Consider the following 23,178-nt stretch of genomic DNA (forward strand, 5'->3'; position numbering starts at 1 on the left):
CCGTGAGACCGGTTTGTAAATCAAGGGATCGCACCCTTGGACACGGCTTTGGGTCCGCGGGCCGGGTATTGCCCCCTGCTTTGCTGTTGCTATGTGGTCCGAAATTGCTTTGTCGTATGAGTTACATTATTAATTATCCTGAATCCTGAGTATCGTGTCACGTTCCCATCTCTTGTCAATATGTCCACTACTCAGTCTGTGTCTCAATCCTCAACCTCTCAAGCATCCTCCTATCAAACCTAATAATGATGACCCTGCCAGCTTTGCACCCGATCGCAAGAGTGTACCCCAACACCGAGTATTGGCAGTCTCGGCAGTCAGTCGGCAATTTCAGTATGTCGTGGTCTCGCCACTTAACCCAGCATGTCCTTACATCAACTCTAAGTTCTGGACGAAAGTGAATAACTTGATGAGACCGGTTAGGTATCAGGCCATGCACGTCCGATGGGAGGGGACACTCCCCGACACTTGTGACAAGACCTCTTTCTCCGGGCAGGAACGAGAGCTCATGAATCGCATGGGTGAGGTCCATAACCTTGAATCGACGCTCCTCGGTCTTCCAGTTCCAAACCTCAGCCCACGGCACGGGGACGCGGCTGTCCAGAGTAGCCGCATAGGATGTAGCAGTCGCCACGTATGGTCCCTTTTCTGAGAATGCCGCGAAGGGTACCTTTGCCAAGGTCGAGTTGGTCTCTTCTCCAAGCTTCGAGATGAACCATCCTTCTGGCAACCTCCATATACACAGGCGGCCTTCCAAATCTGTTGCCACCAAAGCGCCATCGGTCGAGAACCACACCTTTCCAAAGTTGAGCTCACGAGTCCCCGAGGTGCTATTTTGGTCGACGATGAGCTTCTTGGTCTGTAGGTTCCAGAGCTGGAATTTGCCTGCCGCGCTGTCCAGGTAGTGCGTTGGGCGAATGCTTGCTGCCATGAATTTGGAGCAGGGGGACAAGGCCAAGTGCAGAATCTCATACCCGGTGGTCGGAAAGACGTCCTGAACCTCAAAATTCATGCCCCTGCGGTTCCACACACGGATCTCGCCGTATCCATTCAAGCCCGTGACGATGCTTCGCGAGTCCGGAGAAAGGGCAAGACGAATGGACCCCAGCGCATCCTCAAACTGCCATTCACAGTCCCCGGTCCTTGTACTCCAGATACTGGATGTTTTGTCAGACTGCCCCAGCCCCACGAGGCTTGAGTCATCAGAGAAGACGATTGAAAGTTTGGTTTTATCGTACTCCATGGTTGAAAACTCGTGTAGACATTCTCCTGTGTTAGCGTTCCATATTCGAAGCATGTCATCCATTGACACTGTTGCTATCATGGTGTTGTCAGGAGAGAACTTGATCTGATGTATTGTTCCGAAAGGGTGGTGTGGCTCATCAACACTTCGCTTCCAATCCCAAATCCGAATGGTCTGATCCATGGAGAAGGATGCGAGAACCGCGCCGTCAGGGGAGAAGAGTATCGAGTTGATGAGACCCGAGTGACCTTGCAGGATATTGACGCAAGCATTCTCAGACAGGCTCCAGATCTGAATGGTCGAGTTGAGTAAGGCCAAGGCCACAAATTTTGAGTCAGGCGAGAAGACCAGTCGTTTGACATCCGACGGAAGATTTTCGAAAGAGGACAGGCATCTGCCAGTTGCAGAGCTCCAGATCTGAACTTTCTTGACTGAACCCGTGGCTATCGTTTCCGAATCGGGAGAGAAGGCAGCGACTTCAACGGTTCCTGGGCCTTCTCCGGCGTCATCTGTCAGCTCGCAGAGAAGTGCACCGCTGTTTCGACCCCAGACATGCATGGACTTGGAGCTCCAGGAGTAACCGCCTCGGCCATAGATATCGAAATAGAAGTATGCTAGTACCATGTTTGAATCGGGTGAGATCAAGGCCCTTTCATAACGGTCAAGAGTGAACGAGGTCTGGCCTGTGCCGGAATTCCAGAGCTTGGTTGGTATGCCATTGCCGTAGGAGACAATAGTCTTGAGATCGGGCGAAAAGATGGCTTCACGGACCATGCCGCCCGGTGGCATGAGTTCCTGCACGCATGCTCCCGTATCCCGGCTCCAGGAGTATATGGCCATGTCACTCGACACTGCTGATAAGAACCTGGAGTCGGCTGAAAAGGCCATTGAGGAGATCTCGCCGTTATCCGCCATCAACTCGTGCACGCAAGCCCCTGTTGCCAAACTCCAGATGCGGATGATTCCATTGATAGCAGCAGCCGCTACAACTTCTGCATCTGGCGATAGAGCCGTGGCACAAATGGGAGCACGGGTGCCTTTGAGTTCGTAGATGCACTCTCCTGTGTCCCAGTTCCAGACTCGGACAGCTCGATCCAGAGAAGCTGAGACAAGGATCGAGGAATCCAGTGAAAAGGCCACAGCGTTAACCGGAGCTTGGTGACCTTCCAGAACTCTCAAACATGTGTCCCAGTCGGGCTCAACTAGTGGTACTAGAGTGATCCACGGAGGAATCTGACTCCTGAAGGCTTGTCTGATGGGGCTGTTCTTTGGCGCAAAGACCAATGCAGAGGAATACACCTGCAGCGGAGCGAGATTGATGCCAGTCGCGTTGGAAACGAGGAAGCGCATGGCATCAGCAAGGAACTCGGAAAGCTGCTGAGCATTCTGGGACTGCGACTGTGACTGAGACTGCAACATGTCAGCGAGCAGAGTCAGATAAAGCAGCGTGTACATACCAGGGCTGTCTGCAAGTTGGTGATCAGCTGCGAAACTTGCCACGCACGGTCAATCAGTGTCAAAGCCTCGATCCAGACAAGGAAATGGTGGGTCAAGAAGCTATAGACAAGCATGATATCCTCCTCCTCGAGGCCAGCCAACTCCTGATGGTACACCCAATGCAGGCATGCATACTGCACCACACCCGGCAAACGCTCATCGATCAGTTTACGATCCATGTCCGAGCGACGAGTTCCGGGATTTTGTACACTGCAGATATCAGGCTTGAGGTGATCTCGCATCAATCCGAAAGAACGTCTGGCCAAGTTCCTTGAGACAGCCTTTTCATCAATCCAGAATGGATTTTGCGCACGAGTCGCCGTGTCGACGAGGTAGTCCCTGAAGGACAAGTGCAGTGTCCTGACTGGGGCATCTGGGGATTTTGGAATGCTGAGAACTGAGTGAAGCATGTCGAGTCTGTCGTCGATCGTGCTTTGTGGGATGTCGATGAGTCGTGATAACGTGATGGTAGAGAGAGGACTGGCAAGGGTGACGATAGCACCGACTACTCGTCGAAACTCTTCAATGATGTGTTGTCTCTCATCGGCGGATGCATCGGCCAGTTGTTGGCTCAGAACGGGTGAGTAGATGATGTGCATCTTGGAGGCACCTCTCCTGTTCTGTTGTTGCAACACCTTTTCCAGCTGTCGGGCGGGACTACCATGTTTCCGATCGTTGATGAAACGACAGATGGTTGCTGCAAAAATGAAGAGAGGGACGGCGCTTTCGGTCAGTGATTGGATCTCGGTAGGCTTGGGCCAATTTGGAGATAGTTGGCGGTTTTTGGCGACGGAGGAATTCCAGCCTGTCCGAATCTCGCTCAGTTGGTACTGGAGGAAAAGAGAAATGTCGCGCTCGACGACGCGACGAGGAATCTCGTGGAGAATACAGTCTTGCCACCTGCCCTCGACAGCGCTGAAGCCAAGTCGCACTGGCAACTCTGGTCGACTGGTGACAAAGACTCGGAGTCGTGGGCGTTGAACATCTCGAGTTTGCGAAAAGAGGTTGATGATGAGTTTGATGTCCTCGTCTCGTTCACATTCGTCCAGGGCATCAATGACAATAACGAGTGGTGTCCCATCTCTGAAGAGGTGGGCGCAAGCGGAGAAGGCGTCGAGAATGAGGGTCTTGAACTGTACTTGCGCGGCCTTTCCGACAATCGTAGGGTCGGAATCGAATCTCTCTTTGATCTTTGGACCCAGGGCTGGTTGACTGAGAGCCAATTGACGTGCTATCGTGGTGAAGAGCTTGGCCAAGTTGCCTCGATCTGTTTCACCTCTCTTGAAGAAGAAGTTAGCTCCAAGCAGACCGTGGCTAGCAAGTGAACGAGCGATTGTTCGAGATATGGTGGACTTTCCCGTCCCCGCCATTCCATTGAGCCAGAATATTGTTTTGCCATTAGGGTCGTGGATCCAATTGTTTATGTGGTTGAGGAGTTCCACTCGGGTATTTTGTAGGCAGGTCGGGTTATGTTGTTCGGCTCGAGAGTCGAACGAGGCACCGTCGGCGAAGGGGAGTCGGTCGATGGCTATTCTCTGTCGGTCAACCTCCATTCTCCTTCGATCAACTTCTACTCGTCGTCGGTCATTTTCGGCTTTGTCGTCCATTTTGAGGATCACGTCGCTGTTAGGGGCGGGTCAGCCCAAGTCTAGTAGGACGGGTAGGGACGGAAGGGTCAACTTACGCGACGTCCACCTGAAGGACATTGTGAACGATCCCCGTGCATCGCTCAAGCTCCAGGATGGCCTCTTCAACCTTTTTCTTCTGGAAAGACCACATCAGGCTGCTGAATCTCCCACGGTTCGACAGCAATCCCTCCAGCCAGAAGAGCTGTGCCTTTCCGTCGCCCATTGCCTGGGCGAGCTTCCTCGAGGCATGCAGTTTCGCCCCGCGCGGGCTCTGCAGCAATTGTTGGACATGTTGTGAAACCGAGTTCAGCTGAGTGGCGGCCTGCAGCAGTCTCGCTCGCTCGGGCTTGGAATTCTTGACATCCTGCGCGTACTCGGACAGCCAGGCGATGACCTTGACGGAGAGATCGACGACGGCGATGACGTTAGCGGCGACACCGAGACCTTCCATCGTTCGTTTCTCAGCCGTGACCGGTCGGCTTCATCGCTAGCGATCGATCGCTGGGAGGGAGATTGGGGAGTTGTCTGTCTGCGCAAAGTGCAATGGATGGAAGGAAGGATTGCGGCTGAGTGCGGGGCTCGCGAGTTCTGGACCAGGCTGCCGATGCTGGGAGGGTTGAAAAGCTGCTAATGCAATGTCCACGTGATCTCTCAGAATGAGGCCAGCTTCAATCAAGCTGGCTTCATCAAGAGCCATCTTGTCCAGGTTGTTTCTCTTCTTTACATGGTCGCGTGCAGTCGCGAAGTCAATTGCGATTATTCGTCTGTCTTGATATAGCGAGTCCCACTCCCGCGTAGATTACCTTCCTAGTAAAATCCGCCTGCCAAGACATGCACAGTGCGTGCCTTGGTGCCTTGGTACGACCTCAGCATGTGGTCGACTTGTAAGTTGTATGTATCCTTCCACTGCCAAACTAGGTATGGAGAGAAACATTTGGCCGTTGTCATTCGCCACTAGGAGTCTGGGTCGGGCCCGAAGATGACTGCAGGTGCATCCTTTTTTGTCAGCTTTGCTGGGCAGGGTCAATCCAACATCCCCAGCTGCCGAGCAGTCAATGAGGAACATCATGGCCCAAAATCCGAATGTGCCAGTGCTACCCTACACAACGCCCTGAGTTATTTATAAAAAGGGGCTGGGTCAAAGCCTGCTGCTGCCAAGCACACTTGGACACAAGCCATCTGCGGGATGAGCCTATCAGGCGCCTTCATCTGAAACCCCAAACCCTGATTCACAACCAACAACAGAGAGATTTGCGGGAGAGTGGGTGATGGAAGGCAATCTGTTTCTGCCATTGGCAAACCGGGCTGGACTTGCAGGGTTCCGCTCAGCGCCTAAAAAACCCTCCAGCGCTTCAGGCTTCCTCGTTGCACATTGTCACTCTTTTTCATCACTTCGCCATGAGACGAGTGATCTCTAACGGGTCGCTTCTGGGACAATGGATGCTCGAAATTGGGTCCATTACCTTGGCCTCGGGTGCCGTCGCCGCCATGGTGATACTCCTCATCAACTTCGATGGTGAACGCGTCTTCGACGGGCCAATGGTGACACTCAACGCCATTATTTCAACCTTGTCCACTACCAGCAGAGTTTGTCTCCTCGCCATGCTTGCAAGCTCTATTAGCCAATGGAATTGGCTGCTATTCTCGACCAAGCCTCGTCGCCTCGTCGACTTTGAATACTTTTCCGCTGCGAGCCGCGGCCCTCTGGGAAGCCTTAAAGTCCTGCTGGACTTTCGCATTCTTGGCGGGTAGGAACTGGCATTCGGGAATCCCTCAAGTTAGGCCATAGGCTGACAACCCATCTTCTTTAATAGGTTCGTCGTACGAGCGGGCGCTCTAGTTACCGTCCTCACTGTCGCTCTCGATCCCTTTGCCCAACAACTCGTGCAACTTAGAGAGACGATAAGGATAGAAACAAGCCACATCGATCAAGCTTCAATTGCCAAGGCGGATAACTATTCTCTGGGGAAGATATCATGGATGCGGCCCTTCTCCAATACCGATGAATATGATCTCAAGGAAGGTAACTGGAGCTCTGTGAAGACGAAGATGATCCTTTGCTAAGTTCTCTATAACCAACAGTTGGAGATAGCAGTAAGACGTACGACACGCTCGGTTCAGTCTTATCCGTCCAGGCGGATTTAGGAATGGAGATTGCGATTAAGCTCAGCTATGTCGATGGCGATGCGGGACTTCGACAACAAGTCGCCTATACCTGTTCTTCGGCAGACTGTGAGTTTGAGCCGTTCGATTCATTGGCTGTTTGCAGTCGGTGCGATGACATAACGGTCAACCTCAAAGATCGCGTCGTCCAAAGAAATCAGTCACAGATCGCAGAGTTGGTTCAACTCCAATCATACCCCGATAAAATGAAGCACACCGAGTACTACCTTCCCAACGGTCTGTATTTGAGCAACCCAAACGATGGTCAGGATATCTCAGACCAGAATAGAGTATACATGGCCATGTTTGGCACCGGGAATCCCAACAGGACTGTCGCTATGACGAAAGTGGATACCCTCATATGGGCTCAGAGCTTCATCAAAGTTGACGCCAACCTCAGAGATGCAGTTAGCCTCGGGTCTGGGAGAATTTATGGAGCCGATGGAGCCGATGACACTGATGACGCTGGTGATGGTGGTCATGCTCAAAAAGATGGTGGAGATCTCAGAGGCGATGATGACCCCGGAATTAATAAGTGGCCTGGGCCCAAAGTCTCAGCTCAGGAGTGCGCGCTTTACTACTGCGTGAAGCAATACACGGCTGTAGTCCGGAACGGAACATTGAAGGAGGATTCGACTACACTGAAGAGCCACAAGCGCATAAAAGGTTCTTGGCAAATCGAGACGAAACAGTCGAGCTATACCAAAGACCTCCAACTTCCTGAATATGGCAAAGATTATCTCGCATGGGATCCAGTCATCGGGGCGTTCAGCAGAAGCCCCCTCGAGTTGGGGAGCCCAGAGTCGCCAAAGCGGTGGTCCATCACGCAAGCAGCCGTGTATAGCATCAGCGTCTTAATGAAGCGCACATTCACGAGCTGCATGGAGGGAAGAGACAAGTGTCAACCAGAGAAGGATTGGGGGCCTCCAAATGGATATGCCGTTGATTATTCCGGCGCCCGGTTCGAGCCTCCGATCGCCGAGACATTATGGACCAGCCATGACCCGGAGTCTTTCTTTGCAAAGCTGGCCCATGGCATAAGCATTGCCATTCGAAACGGTGCTGACGGCAAAGGAAATGCCCCCGGAAAGACATTATTTCCCGTCACCGTCTACAATATCGCCTGGCCATGGATCGCCCTGCACTGCTCGGTCACTCTCGGAGCCTTGGTGTTCCTTATCATTACCATCTGGTCGACATCCAAAGCCAAGTTACCGGCCTGGAAGTCGAGCGAGTTGGCAGTCTTTTCCCAGGGCTCTGCCGTAGATGGAGTGTTTAGCGGAGGGGAAACCTATTCTGAGCTGGAGGAAAAGGCAAAGACTGTACCAGTTGTCCTGTTGGAAAACAGGGGCGGAGGAGAAGATGGAGCGCTGGAAGAGCAAGCTGTTCAGGGGGGCCAAGGCGTGCCAGGCGAAGATATCTCATTGATAGCCAAGACGGTATCGAGTACTACATCGCTCAAGAGTGAAAGGCAAAGCCGGGGTAGGTATGAGACTGTTAATTCGAGCGAGTAAACTCGAATATAAAATAAAGAAAGAATATAGGGCAAACGGGGGCGTATAATTATAGAGAAGGGCGGTCCTCAAAGCCCCCGCTGTTGAGCACTTCCGGCATGTTTTCTAGATACATCGTGGGGGGGTGCATAGATAGGTAAGTCCCAAGTCAGATCGGCAGTACCGAGTCAATAAATTACAGTTACAAAGACAAGTAAGTTCTTAGCGAGACCGAGCCCGCCTTGGCCTCTCTCGCCGTTGGTGCCAGCGACTTTCCGCTCCCAGCCATCCATGTATTCGGTAAAATAGAATCAACTTTCATCGAGTCCTCAGTTACATCTGGTTGAACTAGGACTCAGCATTTCCGCACCAGCGTAGGATGTTTTGGATTGACTGAGAGGTATGAACCGCGAGTCGAATCTGTTCAAGTTAGTCCTGCAGCCATACTAGTAGGTAGAATTGCGTAGACGAACCCGTTTGCCATAAACATAGAGAAACAAACCATAGAGACAGCCAACGATGTGGATGGAACCAATGACAAAGAAGACATTGATTGGACCATGCTTAGCAAGCCAGTCATTAACAAAGAATGAAATGGCAAAGCTCGTGGCTGCCTTGATGAGCGTGACGGCAGCGTAAGCATCTTGGGCGTATTTTCGGTGGCAATCGAGCAGATACGTGTTGGAGACAAGCGACATAATGGCACCACCGAAAGCTGACAGGCCGAAGAAGAAAACAGGCGCGAACCAGTGGATACGGTAGTGAATGGATAACCCGAACCCCCAGAAGCCCACAGCTCCAGTCACGAGCGCTGGCACACAGAGGATATTGCGGAACTCTGGCTCGTAAATGCCGCCGTTTTTACGTGACATATAAGTCACTAGCCAGTCAGCGACGGGGCCTGGAATGAAGTTGCCGATGATGTTTCCGACCAAGGGTGAGAGAACCGTCAACCCCACGGCGCCGGTTGTGAAGTTGTAGGGTGCCGCCGTAAAGATTTGTGCCAGGGACACCGATATCGCGGCTGCAAAGGCCACGGTCAAGCCATAAGCGTAGGCAGCCCAGTGTACTGCTGGAAGGATGAGCGTTACAAAGGGCGACAGAACCGCGCGGAGGTAGTTTTCGTTGCTAAAGCGGCCGTTGTAAAGCTTCAGGCCTTGCAGCCATGTCTTGCGCTTCTCGGGTGTGCCACTGCCCTCAGTGTCTGAGACACTGACGGCAGCCGCAACCTCGGGCTTAGCTTTTTCGTCGTGTTCCAACTGCTGGATGGGTCCATCTTGGCTGATGGTGTCTGAGTCTAACTCGTCGGCCAGCACTTGGTGGATGTCTGTGTCGAACTTCTTTGAACGGTTGTAGGTGGTCTCCGGGATTAGCAAGAATAGTAGAAATATGTACGCTGACATGAAGATGACACTGAGAGCTACTGTCAGTGTTTCTCCCAAGAAAGTATAAATTAAGGGACTCACGCATATCGAAATGCCCAGACATAACTCTGCCCCTGCACAATCTGGCTCGCAATGACTTGACCTAGAGCATTACCACCGGAGAGCCCGAAATGCCACAACGCGAGGTGGAAGCCACGCTGGTGAACGAAGAATAGGTCACCAACGCTGGAGCTGACGAGATACTGAAGACCAGAGACACAAGCTCCCCAGAGAGCACGGCCGGCGTAGATTGAGGGCATATGCTTGGGGTTTGCCAAAATCACACTGTAGCCGATGATGCCGGTGATTCCTAATCCAATAAAGACAGGTCTTTTGCCATAGATACGGGCCAGAGGCGTCGTGAGAATGCCAGCGAGGCCGAGGCCAACCATGAGGAAGCTCACGGACCGGGAGAGCTGGGTGAGCGTGGTTCCTATCTCCTTGGCCATGACGCCGTGCGAAGGGTTTAGGAAGAAGGCCGTTCCCGAGGAAAGGCCACTGCCAATTGCAAGGAACCAACTATGGAATATCTTCTCCCGCTCGGGCCAGTCTAGTTTGTTGTCAGCCCCGATTCCTCAAAATGGCTAAGAAGCATACTCAAGGGATCGTTGGGTGAGTTGGACGGTTGGGGCACCAGGATGATGCCCTCATGACGTCCAGTACCCGTCTTGAGATGGGCGGTCTTGATGCGCGACTGCTCATCTTCTCGTTCGACGTAAACAGTCCCAGGGACTTTGTCGCTCGACTTCGGTTCAAGGACCCACAAGCCCATGGTTGAATGATTGATGATGTGTTGGAATAGGCAGTAAGGAGACGTAAACAAGATCAGCTGGGATAAACACAGCTCAGTTCTTGATGATCCAGACTGAAGGCCACAGTCACGTTGCTCTAATATCGTGGATGTTCCTCCAGGGACATAAGATGTTGTGTCTTGAGGCTCAAACCATCTTTATAAAGCTATGCTCGATCGCGGGTGAGGATGAGCTATTGAGAGTCTGAGTCTTGGCCGTTATCCATGGCGATCACGCAAGAATCAATACCAATCATACCAGTCTCTCTGTAGACCAGGGATTGAGGACATCCGAAGAGGCGGCGAAGAGTGCCTCTGTCGGGGCCATGCCTCCAGCGTCCCCAGATTGAACAATCCTAGGCGATTCCCAATTCAGCATCGCCGAGCGAAGGCGACCTGTGGAGAAGCTCTAGGCGATGCGCAAGAACAAGGGACAGGGATGGCCTGACCGACCTGCCTCGCGACCAACACGATTCTTCAGCGCTTTGATTATTAAGCTATGGATAACATACGCTTGGCATCTACTCTGCGACCTTACCTAGCTAAAACATAGCGCAAAGCACGCCTTCTATAGTATAGCACACTACTTGAGATAACATGACTGGTGCAAAAGTGTGTTACGATGTTTACATTGTTTTATAAGAAGGGTTTATACCTGTTTATCTATTTCTTATACTTAGAACCTGGAACGCTTCGATTTTATAGAACCTAGACGTAGCCGCACAATTTGATTATACTATCTAGAAATGCCATGCTAATAACACACTGAGAACTATGAGATGTACGCACCGAGAGGTAATCCCTTCGCCTCACATACAGCGCGCCCATCTCCAAAAAACCTGAATCGATTCCTTGAGTTGTATGTGTACTCGAAATCTTCGAAGCGAGGGTGCTTCAACACTTCAAGAAAGTGGTTCACAGATCCTGGCCATGGTCCTATAGCAGTTCCATGTTAGTCTAAGCCTCTCTTCACGTCTACCAGTCCCGCCTTCTGGGAAGACAATAGAGACACAGTCTGGTCACATACCGATAACGGGGCCATCTACTGTCCCATTCTTGTACCTGTTGAACAATGTGAGCTAGTGATCTCATCTTGTATGTGGCACTGATTCAACGATTACTTACCAACTGGTACACTCCCCGGTCCATGTCATGCCCTTCATGAACTCATCTTTCCACTCGTTGAACTCAGATGTTGCCTTTTCCGTGACGACGACATATCTCAGGTCTTGAGTCTGGATTTTGCGAATGAAGGCGAGGGCAAAGTCCACCTGGCGCTCGATAGCCGGTATCAGAGATCCGTTGCTGATTGGCGAGTTTGGGCCAGTTGTCACTGCAATTTCGTCCCATCATTAGCAGAATCCACAGATAGGGTGTGCGAGTCTGTAGTCAACAGAATGGCCGTGTTGGAGAGGCCAACTTACGGAAATAGTTGGGCATCGATGGAGCCGTGACTGAAAGATAGCCCCGGGCACCATTTTCAGCCCACTCCTGTTGTAAGTCCACGCCTCCTAACCCGACGATGGGAAACCGGGGCACAAACGAAGTGACGTATCCTGTTGCGGTTATGATGACATCTACCTCGTGGAGTTTGCCGTCGACTGTCTTGATCCCCGACTCGGTGACCTTGGCAATGTGGGATGTCTCGACCACCACATTGTCTGCCGTGAGAGCCTCCAAGTAGCCGTGGCCAGGCGTGACGCGCCGACAGCCTAGTGGAAACTTGGGGATGAGTTTCTCGCATAGTTCTGGGTCATTTCCGAGTCGCGTGCGCATCGACTTGGTGACGTTCTCGACACCTTGTCTCTGGGCATCTGAATGGCGATAGAAGGATGGAAAGCGCGCATTCATGCCATGTTCGATTTCGCGACGGTAGGTGAGAAAATAGTCTGGGTCTTCCCGGAATCGCCTCCTTTCCTCCTCGCTGTAGGTTGTGTTGCGGCCCTGTGAGGCGAAGTGACCGGCAAACTCGGCGGCAATCCAGGAGGGAGAGCGGTGGAAGCTCACCAATTTCCGGACAGCTTAAATAAAAGGTCAGATTCACGTCTCACAGGAGTATTCATGACTCACTTGGTTGAATGGTTGGCACCACTTGGATAGCTGACGCGCCTGATCCTATCACGGCCACTCTCTTGCCTGACAGATCAAGACTGTTGTCCCAGTGGGCCGTGTGCACAAGAGTTCCACGGAAATCATCGAGTCCCTGGATAGATGGCCATGCCCAATTACTTCAACGTTTCCTGTCAGAATCAAGGTTCATCTAAAAGGTCATGTGTCTTTTTCACGTACTTGAGAACCCCACCGCTATTGACGAAAACTTCGGCTGAATCGACAAAAGACTCTCCGGTCTCGAGATTCAGGACCGTCAATTTCCATAGCGCTGCTTTGTCATCCCATCTGGCATCCACGACCTGGTGCTTGAACTTGGTATGCTCATAGACGCCGTAATCCCGCGCGAGCTGCTGATAGAACTGTACGATCTCTTGGCCACTTGCATACACTCTGGTCCAGTCGGGGTTCCTAGAGTATCATGAGATTAGACAAAGAGATGCTTCGGATGGGGTTGGGTGAGGTGTGGTGGCTCCTGTTGCTTCATGTTTCGACAGCGTCACTTACCCAGCCCAAGTAAAGGTGTAACAGTGTGCGGGTACATCACAAGACACGCCGGGATATGTCGACTCGAACCAAGTGCCCCCAACATCTGAATTTTTCTCGTATATCTGAAATGAAACATTCTCGAGCCCTCTTGCCTTGTAAGCGAAAGCAACGCCCGAGATGCCAGCACCAAGTACCACGACGCGGATTGGCTTGGGCTGGTTGACATGGTGATTGGCGATGATGTCGCTTTCCTGCGTGACCCAGTGCTTGGCTGCCATAGTATTGAGGCTCTGCTTGATGCAGTGACTGTGGTGGTTTACTGAGTTGATCTACCGGTGTAAAAGAAGTCTTGAAGCCTAGATCCAGTTAGGTAGCAGTAGAAGCTTGAACTAACACTGCCCAGGGTTAACGACTTGACTACACATACATTATGATTAAAAATCACCAACGGGAGCAGCTTTGCAAACATTCAAAAGAATAACGCCAGGGGCTAGGGCAGCTAAACCCAGATGAGCATCGCCGTTCTGGTCTGGTGTGGTGCACCAGGTTATATCCACATGTTGAGATGGCTGAAGAACCCACCGAGATGTCGCAATCCGAGGATTCCACTTACCGACGAGTCTTAGTACTTTTGCAACATTACAGGCTTTTACAAAGTGGCCCAAGTTACAAAATCCCTTCAAGCAACAGCCATCCCACGCCGTTTCAGTTTCACATTAACAACGCTGAAATATAGTGCAATGACTTCTATTGATATTCCAGTCAACCACCCAGTTTTTGGGCAAGTAAAAGATAAGGTGGTTATTCTCACTGGTAAGCTTATCTCATATTTCTTCACTTGTCCGCTACCTCATCGGATGAATCTGACTCGAGAATAATAGGCGGTGCGACAGGCATTGGGGCAGCGACGTGAGTGATGTCCTTCCCCTGTAGCGTTTTCTGCCGTGAATTTCCAGGCGACTAACTGAGCACGCCTCATAGTGTACGGCTTCTAGCTGAACTTGGGGCCAATGTGTCTTTTCTCGACACAAATGAGGCTAGTAGCAAAGATCTCGAGGCGGGGCTTCAAAGGTATGTTCCTTGCATCCCGCTGAAGCGCAAGAAAATAACCCCGTCTAACTACTGCTTGTCTCTACTAGCGTTCACTTCTTCCATGGCTCGGTTACCAGTTGGGATGATCAACTTAACATCTTTGAGAAGACAATTGAGAAGTATGGGCGGATCGATATTGTCCTCGCCAATGCAGGGATAGATGAGGTTGCTGAGGATGCATTTCTCGACACTTTTGACGAACACCAGAGGCTCAAGGAGCCCACGCTTACTGTTCTTGATGTCAACATTCGCGGCGCCATCTTCACGACCAAGTTGGCGCTGAGCTATTTCAGACGTCACAAAATCCATGGCTCCCTTGTCCTCACGGGCTCGGCGGCTTCATACCTCGACACGCCCGGCATCCCAGTTTACAATGCGGCCAAGCACGGAATCATCGGCCTGGTGCGCTCGCTGCGTGACACACTACGTGACGAGGGCTTGATCAGAGCAAATGTGGTTGCACCGTGGTTCACGAGAACACCTTTCACAGCCAAGGTAGCCAAGATTTGGGAGGAAAAAGGACTCCCCACCAATGAGCCCATCGACGTTGCACGGGCAATTGTATTTTTGGCAGTGAACTCTGAATACCACGGCAAGTCCATCTATGTGGCCGATGGTAAGTACACTGAGATTGAGGATCAAGTGCAGGCATCAAGAGACATCTGGCTGGGAAAGCAGAACACGTCGTGGGTGGATCAGAGGAAGGCTGGCAAGATCAAGTTGGGGAAGCAGGATGAATAAGGTCTATTCAAGTTAAAAGACTAGATGCAAGCATGAATGGGTCTTGGAGGAAGCTTGCGAATACAATAGTACATCAATCGAGTACCACTCTTTTACCTATCTGTTCTCAACTTCCGCTCAATGCTTCTTCGACTACGCGGTTAAATCTTTCGGGCTGCTGAATGTGAGCTATATGCCCAGCATCCTTGATAATAACAACCGAACTTCCAGTCTGAGTCGCGAGTGCCTTGGTCTCTTCCACCACAGGCGCCGCATCTTCCTCCCCAACAACAAACAGAACCTTTTCGGCATTGCCGTTGTCCACAATAGCCTTCGCATAAGGCCACAGGTCCAGCTTCCGTAGCGCGGCGACACTGGCGAGATATCCTTCAAGAGACTGAGTCCCAACGCGGGCTGTGATATTGGCGACCAGCTCAGGATGCGCCGTCCGCCACTCTTCTTTGAACCACCGCGCAACGCTCTGTTTGGCTAATGCTGCGGTGCCCTCTTCTCTAGCCAAGGCAATCCGTTGGTCCCAGGCTTTGTCATCCTCAAGCGTCCCGTGGGCGCGGCTACCGACAATGAGCAGGCGGCGGAAGCGGCCAGGGTGGTGTGCGGCCAGGACGACGCCGATACTGCCGCCGATGCTAAGGCCGATGAAAGCTTCAGCTTGTTTGATCTCAAGATGATCCAGTAGCCTAATGACGTCGGAGGCGAGATCCTCAACAGTGTGACCAGCTTCGTAATCAAAGCCCTGTGTGTTGGACAAAGGGGACTGGCCATGAAATCTCATGTCGTAGCGGACAATTGTGTATGATTTAGAGAAGATGGCAGTGAATTGATCCCAAAGCCAGGTGGCAGCGGACAGCGAATTCGAGAGGATAATGGTGGGTTTGTCGGGCGGTATAGGCAGCGTTGTGGAAACCTCAAAAAAGATGTTGATGAGAGGGTTCTCCGAGACGGTCAGAAAACCCGTCGTGCTTGAGGGGGCCATGCTGGCGTCTGATGGAAGAGTCGTTGGATGCAAGTGTGTGGGCAAGGCGCCAGGATGTTGTTTCACTTAATGAAGAGTCGACTGAAGTGTTGTACCCTGTTACTGAGCTTCTTGGCCATTCTCATGTGGCCTTGAATATAGATAAATAGTTGAGATTGAAAATGGCCACTTTCTTTGCTCTCAGCAAGACTGGGGCGCACCACCACCAGTCGGCACCCGGCGATACCGTTCCTAGCAAGATGGAGATGACGCCATTTGGCCCATAATTATCACACAGGGAGTGACTGGATTGAGATGTCCCTTTGGGCAAGGTGGGATGGTTTGGTTTTTGGGTCTATCTTCCCCTTGTCCGTTAGCCATCGTAATGGGGTTGGCGCCATCAATGTTACAAACTCAACTTTGTTCACACCCATTATGTACGGATTGGCAAGATAGCCGAGTTAGATGCCTCCTCTTTCGGTCGTCGGGTTCAAGGATCATGCCACCGTGCATAGCATGTCAAACAAGTCGACGGGCGAACGCTGCTCTACCGGACCATTGTATAATGATGCTCTTTCCCCTTTAGATTTCCTTTCGCGAAATTGAACTATACTAGACTTGTCTAGTTTATGTACAAGCTCTTTTTTCATCACATGCTTCCATAACAGACACGCAGTTGCTGAGAAAAGTCGACACACATGCTTAGTGTGAATCTTTGGACTGCAGATGGAGAAGCCACGAATGAAAAGGCCGAGTCTATCTCAAGGGCTGATTATCATGATATATACGAACCAGGACCATCATTTTCCTTCTGATACCTGAACAGGTGGATGTCGTCGGCTGGCAGGTTCTCGCTGAGGCCGAAGAAGTTGACCCTAGTTTGCCCGGTGCTGGTCAGCTTCATAACTTCAGAGGGATTCATATCTTTATCGGGCTGGGTTTGAAGGAAACAGGGGGAAACGCACCACTGCTCTATATCTAAGGAACTTGGGACACTGGCTCCAAGCGGGAGGGTCAGGTCTGGAGACGGCTGCGACGCATCCTCGAGAAAGTATTGAGGTGCTCTGGTAGGGGGAAAAAGTCTGTTCCCAGCCCGGATGAGGATTGGCCAACACTCAAGCCAGCTACGCTACTGCCTTCATAGTGGAAATCCATTGCCAGCAACCTGAACCTTGTTAGAAGATCTCTTCATCATGTCCGGCCTTTTCAACTTACTGTCTCATGTAGGATTCGGTGATGTCGCTGGATACACGCAAACCCGGAAGAGGTGCCTGCCAATGATTGGCGTCAAAGAGGGAAGAGCTTGCAGGTCTCGAAAGTTGCATGTTGGCTTGCAATGTCTCGAATAGCCGGTGGATCAGAGATGCGCTGACCCAGAGTTGGCTAAACTCGTATAGGACGTGCAGGCACAACGAGTACTTGGTCTGGGCGTCACGTTGAACCTCGTCATTTGGCGACTGACCTTCGATAAGGAAAAATATAAGGCAATTGAAGAGCGAGATGGTACTGGAAAGGGTCTTGGTCAGATGAGGACAAGGTTGGATGGAGGAGGGAGAATGAAGTCACAGCTGGCCGGTGAAACGGAGTACTTGGTTATACGCCCTCACGTTGCGAAGAATCCTGCTGATCATGGTTGCTGCAGCGATACCTCGAGCTTGACAATAGAGTCGTTCGGCCTCTGCGCGACCCTGGGTCTGGCGAGCGACTGCCTTACCCCGGAAACGCAGCATGATGTTTGTACTGGTTGGGTTGGGCTGGCTTTAGTTGTCTGATGTGAGAGGTATGAGATAAAGGTTGGGGAGAACCCACTAGTATAGGATATGCAGAAAAGCCGGCCAAAATTCATGTTTCTGGATGTCATTTATATCGTACTGAAGGGCCTGAGGCACTCGGTCAAGCCAGTCTCGGCAGAGTCGTATTCCATGGTCGTTGTAGTCATCAGGGAAGCCTATTCTTACCCCCTTCTCACCAGCGGGTAGGGGTGACTGGCCCAAGTCTCTTAAAGACGCTAGGTTTGCCTCGCGCTCCGCGATGGAGCCAGTCATGGACTTTTGGAGGTGCTGTGTGACGAAGTGTTCCTGGTGAATATGATGTAGAGCCTCGGCCACCCTGATGACTTCTATCGAGAATGCCACTTCGACAGGTTGGTATGGATACCGATGGAGATGCTCCGCGACCTCGGGTTCCTCGATGAAATCCTCCGTGGTCAACGGGTAAACGTCGAAATCAGATAGCGAAATGATGCAAGGAAGACCATGAGAAACGGCGACTGCCACGTCACGGTTCTGTTTCTGGAGTCAGGGCTGCAAGGGAGGCACCTGGATGTAACTCACAAAACATGTCCACCATATTCGTTTCCACAAGCGCCCCAATACTAGGTCATCCTTGGGATAATGGTCCCTGAGAGCATGAGTAATAAGCAAAACCCATTTCAGGTTCATTGTGAGCCCTGGTGTTCTCATTGTACTCACCATCGATGCATTCCAATACTCTGCGCGGTGTTGATTGCATCAACGGCGCATGATCGCATGTTTCTCCCTCCATCGTCCTTCTTATCCCACCACCAGGTAAGAAGCAGCAACGCTTGGACGCGGACAAGCCGGCTTTGTTCGTAGCCCGTATCCAACAAGGCCTGTCAAATCAAGTTTCAGTCATCTGCCGATTTAACCTTGGGGAGTGAATGCGAACCACCCCACCGGAACGGTCAGGTGAAGATCACTTTGACCAACCTTTGTGGCTCTGTAAAACCGCTGAGCACTGCTCTGGTTCGATCCCTTGCTGTCTAGAAGCGCTGGATTTCGACAGGCACGAGACCCAGACGTAAAGATGGCGAACAGGAGCAGCCGGCTTGGGTTTCCACCCCCGTGGAAAGCAGAGAGAAACTCGTAGCGATTAATGACCGGTGCAGTCGGGTGGACATCGGCGAAGTAAGCCTCAACAAGATCTTCCTGTAATCTTCGAGGAGGCAGGTCAAAGGCACCCTTCGCCTTGAGGTATTCCATGTCGGCCGAGTCGAGCATGAGAGCTTGCTGCTCCAGGTTGAGAGTGGAACGAGAGGACATGTTGACCTCTAATGGTCCAGCGGCTCTTCCATTCTGGAACCAATTGGCATCTTGCCCAAGACCGGCCGTTAGAACACTGTCGTGCTGAGTGTCACTTACCGTGTTCGCATTGGGATAAGCATAGTCGTGTTGTTGCTGTTGCAGGAAGGATGGAGCGTATGATCCAAGGCTGTCTTTCACGTAGGCCTCGAACCGATCTATGCGCATCGGAGGAAATCTAGATGGATCTGAGATGACCTGGTCGGCGGCGGCTGGTGGCTGAGCGGGCTGCAAGGACTGACTCGTTAAATCGAGCTGTGGCAGAGAAGCGTTTCCACTGGTATCATGCTGATCATTTCGGAAAGTGTCATATGGCGTCTCAGTATCAATTCCTCCGAGTGACCCTCCAGAGCTGTCATCAGGCGCTGGCGATTTCGGGCGGTTTGTGCCCGAGTCGGATTGTTCAGCCGAGTGTGGAAGCACTTCAAATGCGTGATCCCCGTTGTTCTCGCTGAAGAAGCCCAAAGTTGAGTAAGCCTAAATTGAATACTGAAGCTCAACATAGCCAAGGTCTCTCTGTACGTACCCTGATCCTGTAGGAACTTCCACATCGTCATCTTGACTTCCGGTGTTGGCGCCACTTCTGTATCGACCATCTAGATGAGTCCTTCATTTGGGCCTCTGTCAGCCCGGGGTATATCTTGTGTCAACTGACAAACCTACCGGCAGATGACACCTGAAGTAAGGCAGTTCTACAACGCATGCCCTGTCAGTAGGGCTGCTCACAGGGAAGCCAGGTTTGGCACGTCGTCTAACGGACCTTGCATGAACCACCACCGGCCTCTCTCGACCCTAGAAACCCGCTTGTCAATGACAAATGTGTGTTTAGGGGAGCCAAAAGCTAGCATACGCACCGGCATCGCATTTGACCTTTCTCTCATGGCATCGAACGCAGGCGCTACTGTTGGGCTTGCGCTTCTTGGTAAAGGATGTCGGGTCAACCTGCACAAGGTTGATGGCCAACATATTTGCATTGAACTGGATGATTGAAGGACAGGCAGCACACGCTTCCAGGTCTCTGGTGTGCTATCCAACGCGCGCTCAAGCGCTGAGTATCCTGGCTGCCCGGTTACATCAAAGCACGCCATTGCATTTGCCGATGACGGCCCAGCTACGATGGTGCAATTCATTGTGGTGATTGACAAATATTACACTAGCCCTCTTGGCGACGGATGACGGCCAGCAGTGCAGCAATGCTTGGAGATAAGGGCTTTTCGCTACGAGAGGTTCAAGTGGGTCGGACTGCTGCCTTCGGCGATGCCATTCTGGGTAACTAACGTTAAGTCGCTTGCTGGTTTCTTATTCCCATGGCATCTCCGCGGCGAAGGCTTTGGGGAGCAATGGGGTCTTGAACCTGACTTGGTCATTGCCGAGAACAGCCAGTAGATCAAGGGCTCTCTCTCTTTCATGTATGTTGAGAGCATCAAGGAAACATCATTGAACCATCTGTTCTTCTGCGGCTGTGTGATTCGACCGTAACGACTCGCAAGCACCCTCCATAAGTGCCTTTCATCATGACAACCATCGAGCCGGCCCCATTCTCAGAAACAGGCCCCTCCCGAGAGGACTCAAGGGACGGCAGCAAGTTTAATATTGTTGTCGTGGGTGCAGGCCTCGGCGGTCTCCTCGCCGCCATCGGTCTTGCACTCGACGGCCATCGAGTGACAGTACTCGAACAAGCAGCAAGCTTTGGAGAGGTTGGTGCCGGTATGCGCATCCCGCCCAATTGCTTCAAGATCCTTCGCCGATGGGGTGTCGACACGACATATCTCAAAAAGACGCATTCTAATGGGAACCGTTTCCTGCGATACGACAGCGGCGCGCTGTTGGCCGATATGCCGCACGGAGTTCCAGAACTGGATTTCGGCGGAAGCTACCTAATGGTGCACCGAGCAGACTATCACTCCGTCTTGTTGCAGAGAGCCCTGGCCCTCGGCGTTTGTATAAAAGGCGGATGTCGCGTGGAAGGTTATGACTGGAACGCCCCGGCGGCAATTGTGCAGGGCGGCGACAAGGTAACAGGCGACCTCCTCGTCATCGCAGATGGTAAGACTGTCAATCAGAATCGCCAGGAGGGTTGACTTGACTGATGGAAACTTGCAGGTGTTCAAAGCAGCGCGCGAGCCGAGTTTCAGGGACACCCACTACCACCAACTGATACTGGTGATGTCGTGTATCGCATACTGATTCCTGGCCAAGTCTTGCTCGCAGATCCAGAGATGCGCAGTCTCATCTCTGACCCGTGGGTGACATCCTGGTGTGGCCCGGAAGCGCATGTAATCGGATACCCTGTGCGAGGAGGCGAAGTCTACAACGTAGTCTTTTGCTGCTCTGAGAAGTCGATGCAAGACTCGCCTTTCCAGCCCGGGGAGACCAAGCTAGTCATCTCGGATAACTCGGAGCTTCGACGACGTTTCTCGGGGTGGGATCCACGGGTGGAAAAACTGATTGAAAACTCGGGAAAGGTTTGGCAGATCCGTCTCAGATGTTCCAGCACCGGATCATGAAGCTCACTCTAACCTTGTTGATATAGGACTTCCTGAAGTGGCGTCTCTACGACTTGGATCTCGTCGACAACTGGGTTCACCCGAGTTCCAAGGCCGTTCTACTCGGCGACGCAGTTCACCCAATGCTGCCATACATGTCGTCTGGAGCGGCAATGGCTTGCGAGGATGCAGCAGTACTCCGCAAGGTGCTATCTAGCAAGTCCATTTCCAAGCTCAGTGAGGCTCTCGCAACCTACCAGGGTCTGCGCCAACCAAGAGCCTCCAAGGTCCAGAAAGCGGGACGAACGCTTCAAGATGCATATCATCTACCTGACGGTGAGGCGCAGCAGGAGCGGGACATATGGATCACCAAGGATGATGAAAGGAACCCGATATTCTGGGGGCACAAAGTTAGAAGAGATTGGCTGTTTGGACACGATGCAGAGGACATATAAGAGAGACCAAGGCGGGGACCGGATTAAAACTACGTTGTGTTGAAACGTCAATAAGAGCTTTCTTTGAGTGAATGCGGGCTGCAAAGCGGTGATTCTCGTGCAAGCTGGGACAGATGCAGAGATGGAACTCGGAGTTGACCATGTCTCTCCAGATTATGACTAGATGAGCTACAGGGTTTTACAGGAGCCATCTCTAGATAGGCAGCTACTTGACAGTAGAGGCCGCTGTTAGCCCTTACTGTTTAGGTGGCTAGAGGTGTCGGCACTGAAATCATGACGGGTCCTCACGAGCCCCTTGGACATACATCTCGGCGATACTACTTTAGTAAGGTCTTTGAAGGGAAACCCCCACTTGAAATTTTGACCCAGTAGCAAAGGCAACTGTCAGCATTCATGCTACCGCTGTTCTCAACGACGTGTACGTCTAAAACATATCCAGTTCCCAGCTTTCTCCAGTCCTCGCTAGTTCGGCATCCTCAGGACTTCTGATATCATTCAAGCCACTCAAGCACATCATCTTCATTATGGCTGACTTTGCGCGTTACTCGAGTGGGCCATCGGCCGAGTGGCTCCGGTTCGAGAAGACCTGGAAATGGCCTGAGGCTATTCCCACTATCACGATTCGAGAAGCCCGCGATCAGGCAAATAAGAAGGCCGCGAAGCTATTTGCTAATACCTTGGGAAGACCAGGTAAGTAATCAAGGTTTATTGACTACTATATTGCGTCGTTTTTTCTTTTGTAGGAAGAATCAGATTCACCAAAAGTATCTTAGATGCTGGTCTCGAAGTCACAGATTTTGATATCCCTACCACAAACGGCGTCAAAATCCCCATACGCCTTTACCGGCCCTTTAAGGAGGACTCGGGCACCTACCATGAGAGCCCGGCCCTCTATATATCTTTCCACGGCGGTGGATACCATTTTGGAAGTCTAGAGACGGAAGACCCTCATTGTCGGCAAATCGCACTAAACACTGGTTTCTCGGTTCTGAATATCAACTATCGACATACTCCTGACTGGACGTTTCCTGCTCCCGTCGACGACAGCTGGACAGCGTTCCAATGGGCTGCGCAGAAAGGAGCTGAGTACGGCATCGACCCGGAAAAGATATTCGTCGGGGGTGTCAGTGCGGGTGCCAACCTCGCAATCTCTGTAGCTCTGCGAGCCCTGAGAGATGATTCTCTTCCCAGCGTCAAGGGGCTCGTTCTTGGCACTCCATCGACCGTTCATCCGGATCACTTCCCAGTCGAGCTTCTTAAAGGTGGGCAGAGCTCCCTCGAGCTGCACAAAGATGCGCCGTTTATCAACGCCCAGAAACTCCGAAGCCTCATTGATCTTTATCGTCCGGACCCGACGGATCCTTCATTCTCGCCGCTACTACGACCTATGACTGACTTTGTTGGTTTATGTCCGGTATCGTTTCATATCGCCGGGCTTGATCCACTCCGCGATGAAGGGCTTCTGCTGGAAGAAAAGATGCAGACAGCCGGGTGAGTCATTTCGGCCAGCTACAA

At 51.8% G+C, this 23,178-nt stretch overlaps 7 protein-coding genes across 7 annotated transcripts; 3 read left to right on the forward strand and 4 right to left on the reverse strand.

The window, feature by feature from the left end:
- Positions 1-187: 187 nt before the first annotated feature.
- MRS44_016385 (uncharacterized protein) lies at positions 188-4,819 on the reverse strand (the record flags this gene model as incomplete). The annotated part of the gene is made up of 3 exons (XM_046276716.2): positions 188-2,653; positions 2,701-4,363; positions 4,425-4,819. The coding sequence occupies 3 exons, from the start codon at positions 4,817-4,819 to the stop codon at positions 188-190; spliced, it is 4,524 nt and encodes a 1,507-aa protein (XP_046131040.1).
- A 947-nt stretch (positions 4,820-5,766) lies between these two features.
- Positions 5,767-8,045, forward strand: MRS44_016386 (uncharacterized protein; the record flags this gene model as incomplete). The annotated part of the gene is made up of 3 exons (XM_046276715.2): positions 5,767-6,116; positions 6,183-6,391; positions 6,451-8,045. The coding sequence occupies 3 exons, from the start codon at positions 5,767-5,769 to the stop codon at positions 8,043-8,045; spliced, it is 2,154 nt and encodes a 717-aa protein (XP_046131039.1).
- A 327-nt stretch (positions 8,046-8,372) lies between these two features.
- Positions 8,373-13,114, reverse strand: MRS44_016387 (uncharacterized protein; the record flags this gene model as incomplete). The annotated part of the gene is made up of 13 exons (XM_046282058.2): positions 8,373-8,444; positions 8,498-9,437; positions 9,491-9,998; positions 10,046-10,277; positions 10,498-10,634; positions 10,692-10,721; positions 11,028-11,174; positions 11,266-11,300; positions 11,364-11,571; positions 11,663-12,259; positions 12,309-12,466; positions 12,528-12,758; positions 12,855-13,114. The coding sequence occupies 13 exons, from the start codon at positions 13,112-13,114 to the stop codon at positions 8,373-8,375; spliced, it is 3,555 nt and encodes a 1,184-aa protein (XP_046131037.2).
- Positions 13,115-13,576: 462 nt separating this feature from the next.
- On the forward strand, positions 13,577-14,669 carry MRS44_016388 (uncharacterized protein; the record flags this gene model as incomplete). Its single annotated transcript, XM_065618012.1, has 4 exons — positions 13,577-13,649; positions 13,718-13,745; positions 13,818-13,907; positions 13,976-14,669. The coding sequence occupies 4 exons, from the start codon at positions 13,577-13,579 to the stop codon at positions 14,667-14,669; spliced, it is 885 nt and encodes a 294-aa protein (XP_065474084.1).
- Positions 14,670-14,775: 106 nt separating this feature from the next.
- MRS44_016389 (uncharacterized protein) lies at positions 14,776-15,642 on the reverse strand (the record flags this gene model as incomplete). Its single annotated transcript, XM_046281364.2, has 1 exon — positions 14,776-15,642. The coding sequence occupies one exon, from the start codon at positions 15,640-15,642 to the stop codon at positions 14,776-14,778; it is 867 nt and encodes a 288-aa protein (XP_046131035.2).
- Positions 15,643-16,635: 993 nt separating this feature from the next.
- MRS44_016390 (uncharacterized protein) lies at positions 16,636-19,688 on the reverse strand (the record flags this gene model as incomplete). Its single annotated transcript, XM_065618013.1, has 11 exons — positions 16,636-16,786; positions 16,837-17,127; positions 17,188-17,375; positions 17,580-17,906; positions 17,955-18,021; positions 18,093-18,253; positions 18,318-19,173; positions 19,249-19,305; positions 19,382-19,398; positions 19,483-19,514; positions 19,577-19,688. The coding sequence occupies 11 exons, from the start codon at positions 19,686-19,688 to the stop codon at positions 16,636-16,638; spliced, it is 2,259 nt and encodes a 752-aa protein (XP_065474085.1).
- Positions 19,689-20,236: 548 nt separating this feature from the next.
- Positions 20,237-23,158, forward strand: MRS44_016391 (uncharacterized protein; the record flags this gene model as incomplete). The annotated part of the gene is made up of 7 exons (XM_046282056.2): positions 20,237-20,768; positions 20,826-21,187; positions 21,256-21,618; positions 21,910-21,988; positions 22,036-22,081; positions 22,130-22,353; positions 22,437-23,158. The coding sequence occupies 7 exons, from the start codon at positions 20,237-20,239 to the stop codon at positions 23,156-23,158; spliced, it is 2,328 nt and encodes a 775-aa protein (XP_046131033.2).
- Between the last annotated feature and the right edge of the window lie 20 nt (positions 23,159-23,178).

This window comes from Fusarium solani, assembly GCF_023522795.1.
Source record: "Fusarium solani strain SB1 chromosome Unknown bctg00000012, whole genome shotgun sequence".
Taxonomy (NCBI): domain Eukaryota; kingdom Fungi; phylum Ascomycota; class Sordariomycetes; order Hypocreales; family Nectriaceae; genus Fusarium; species Fusarium solani.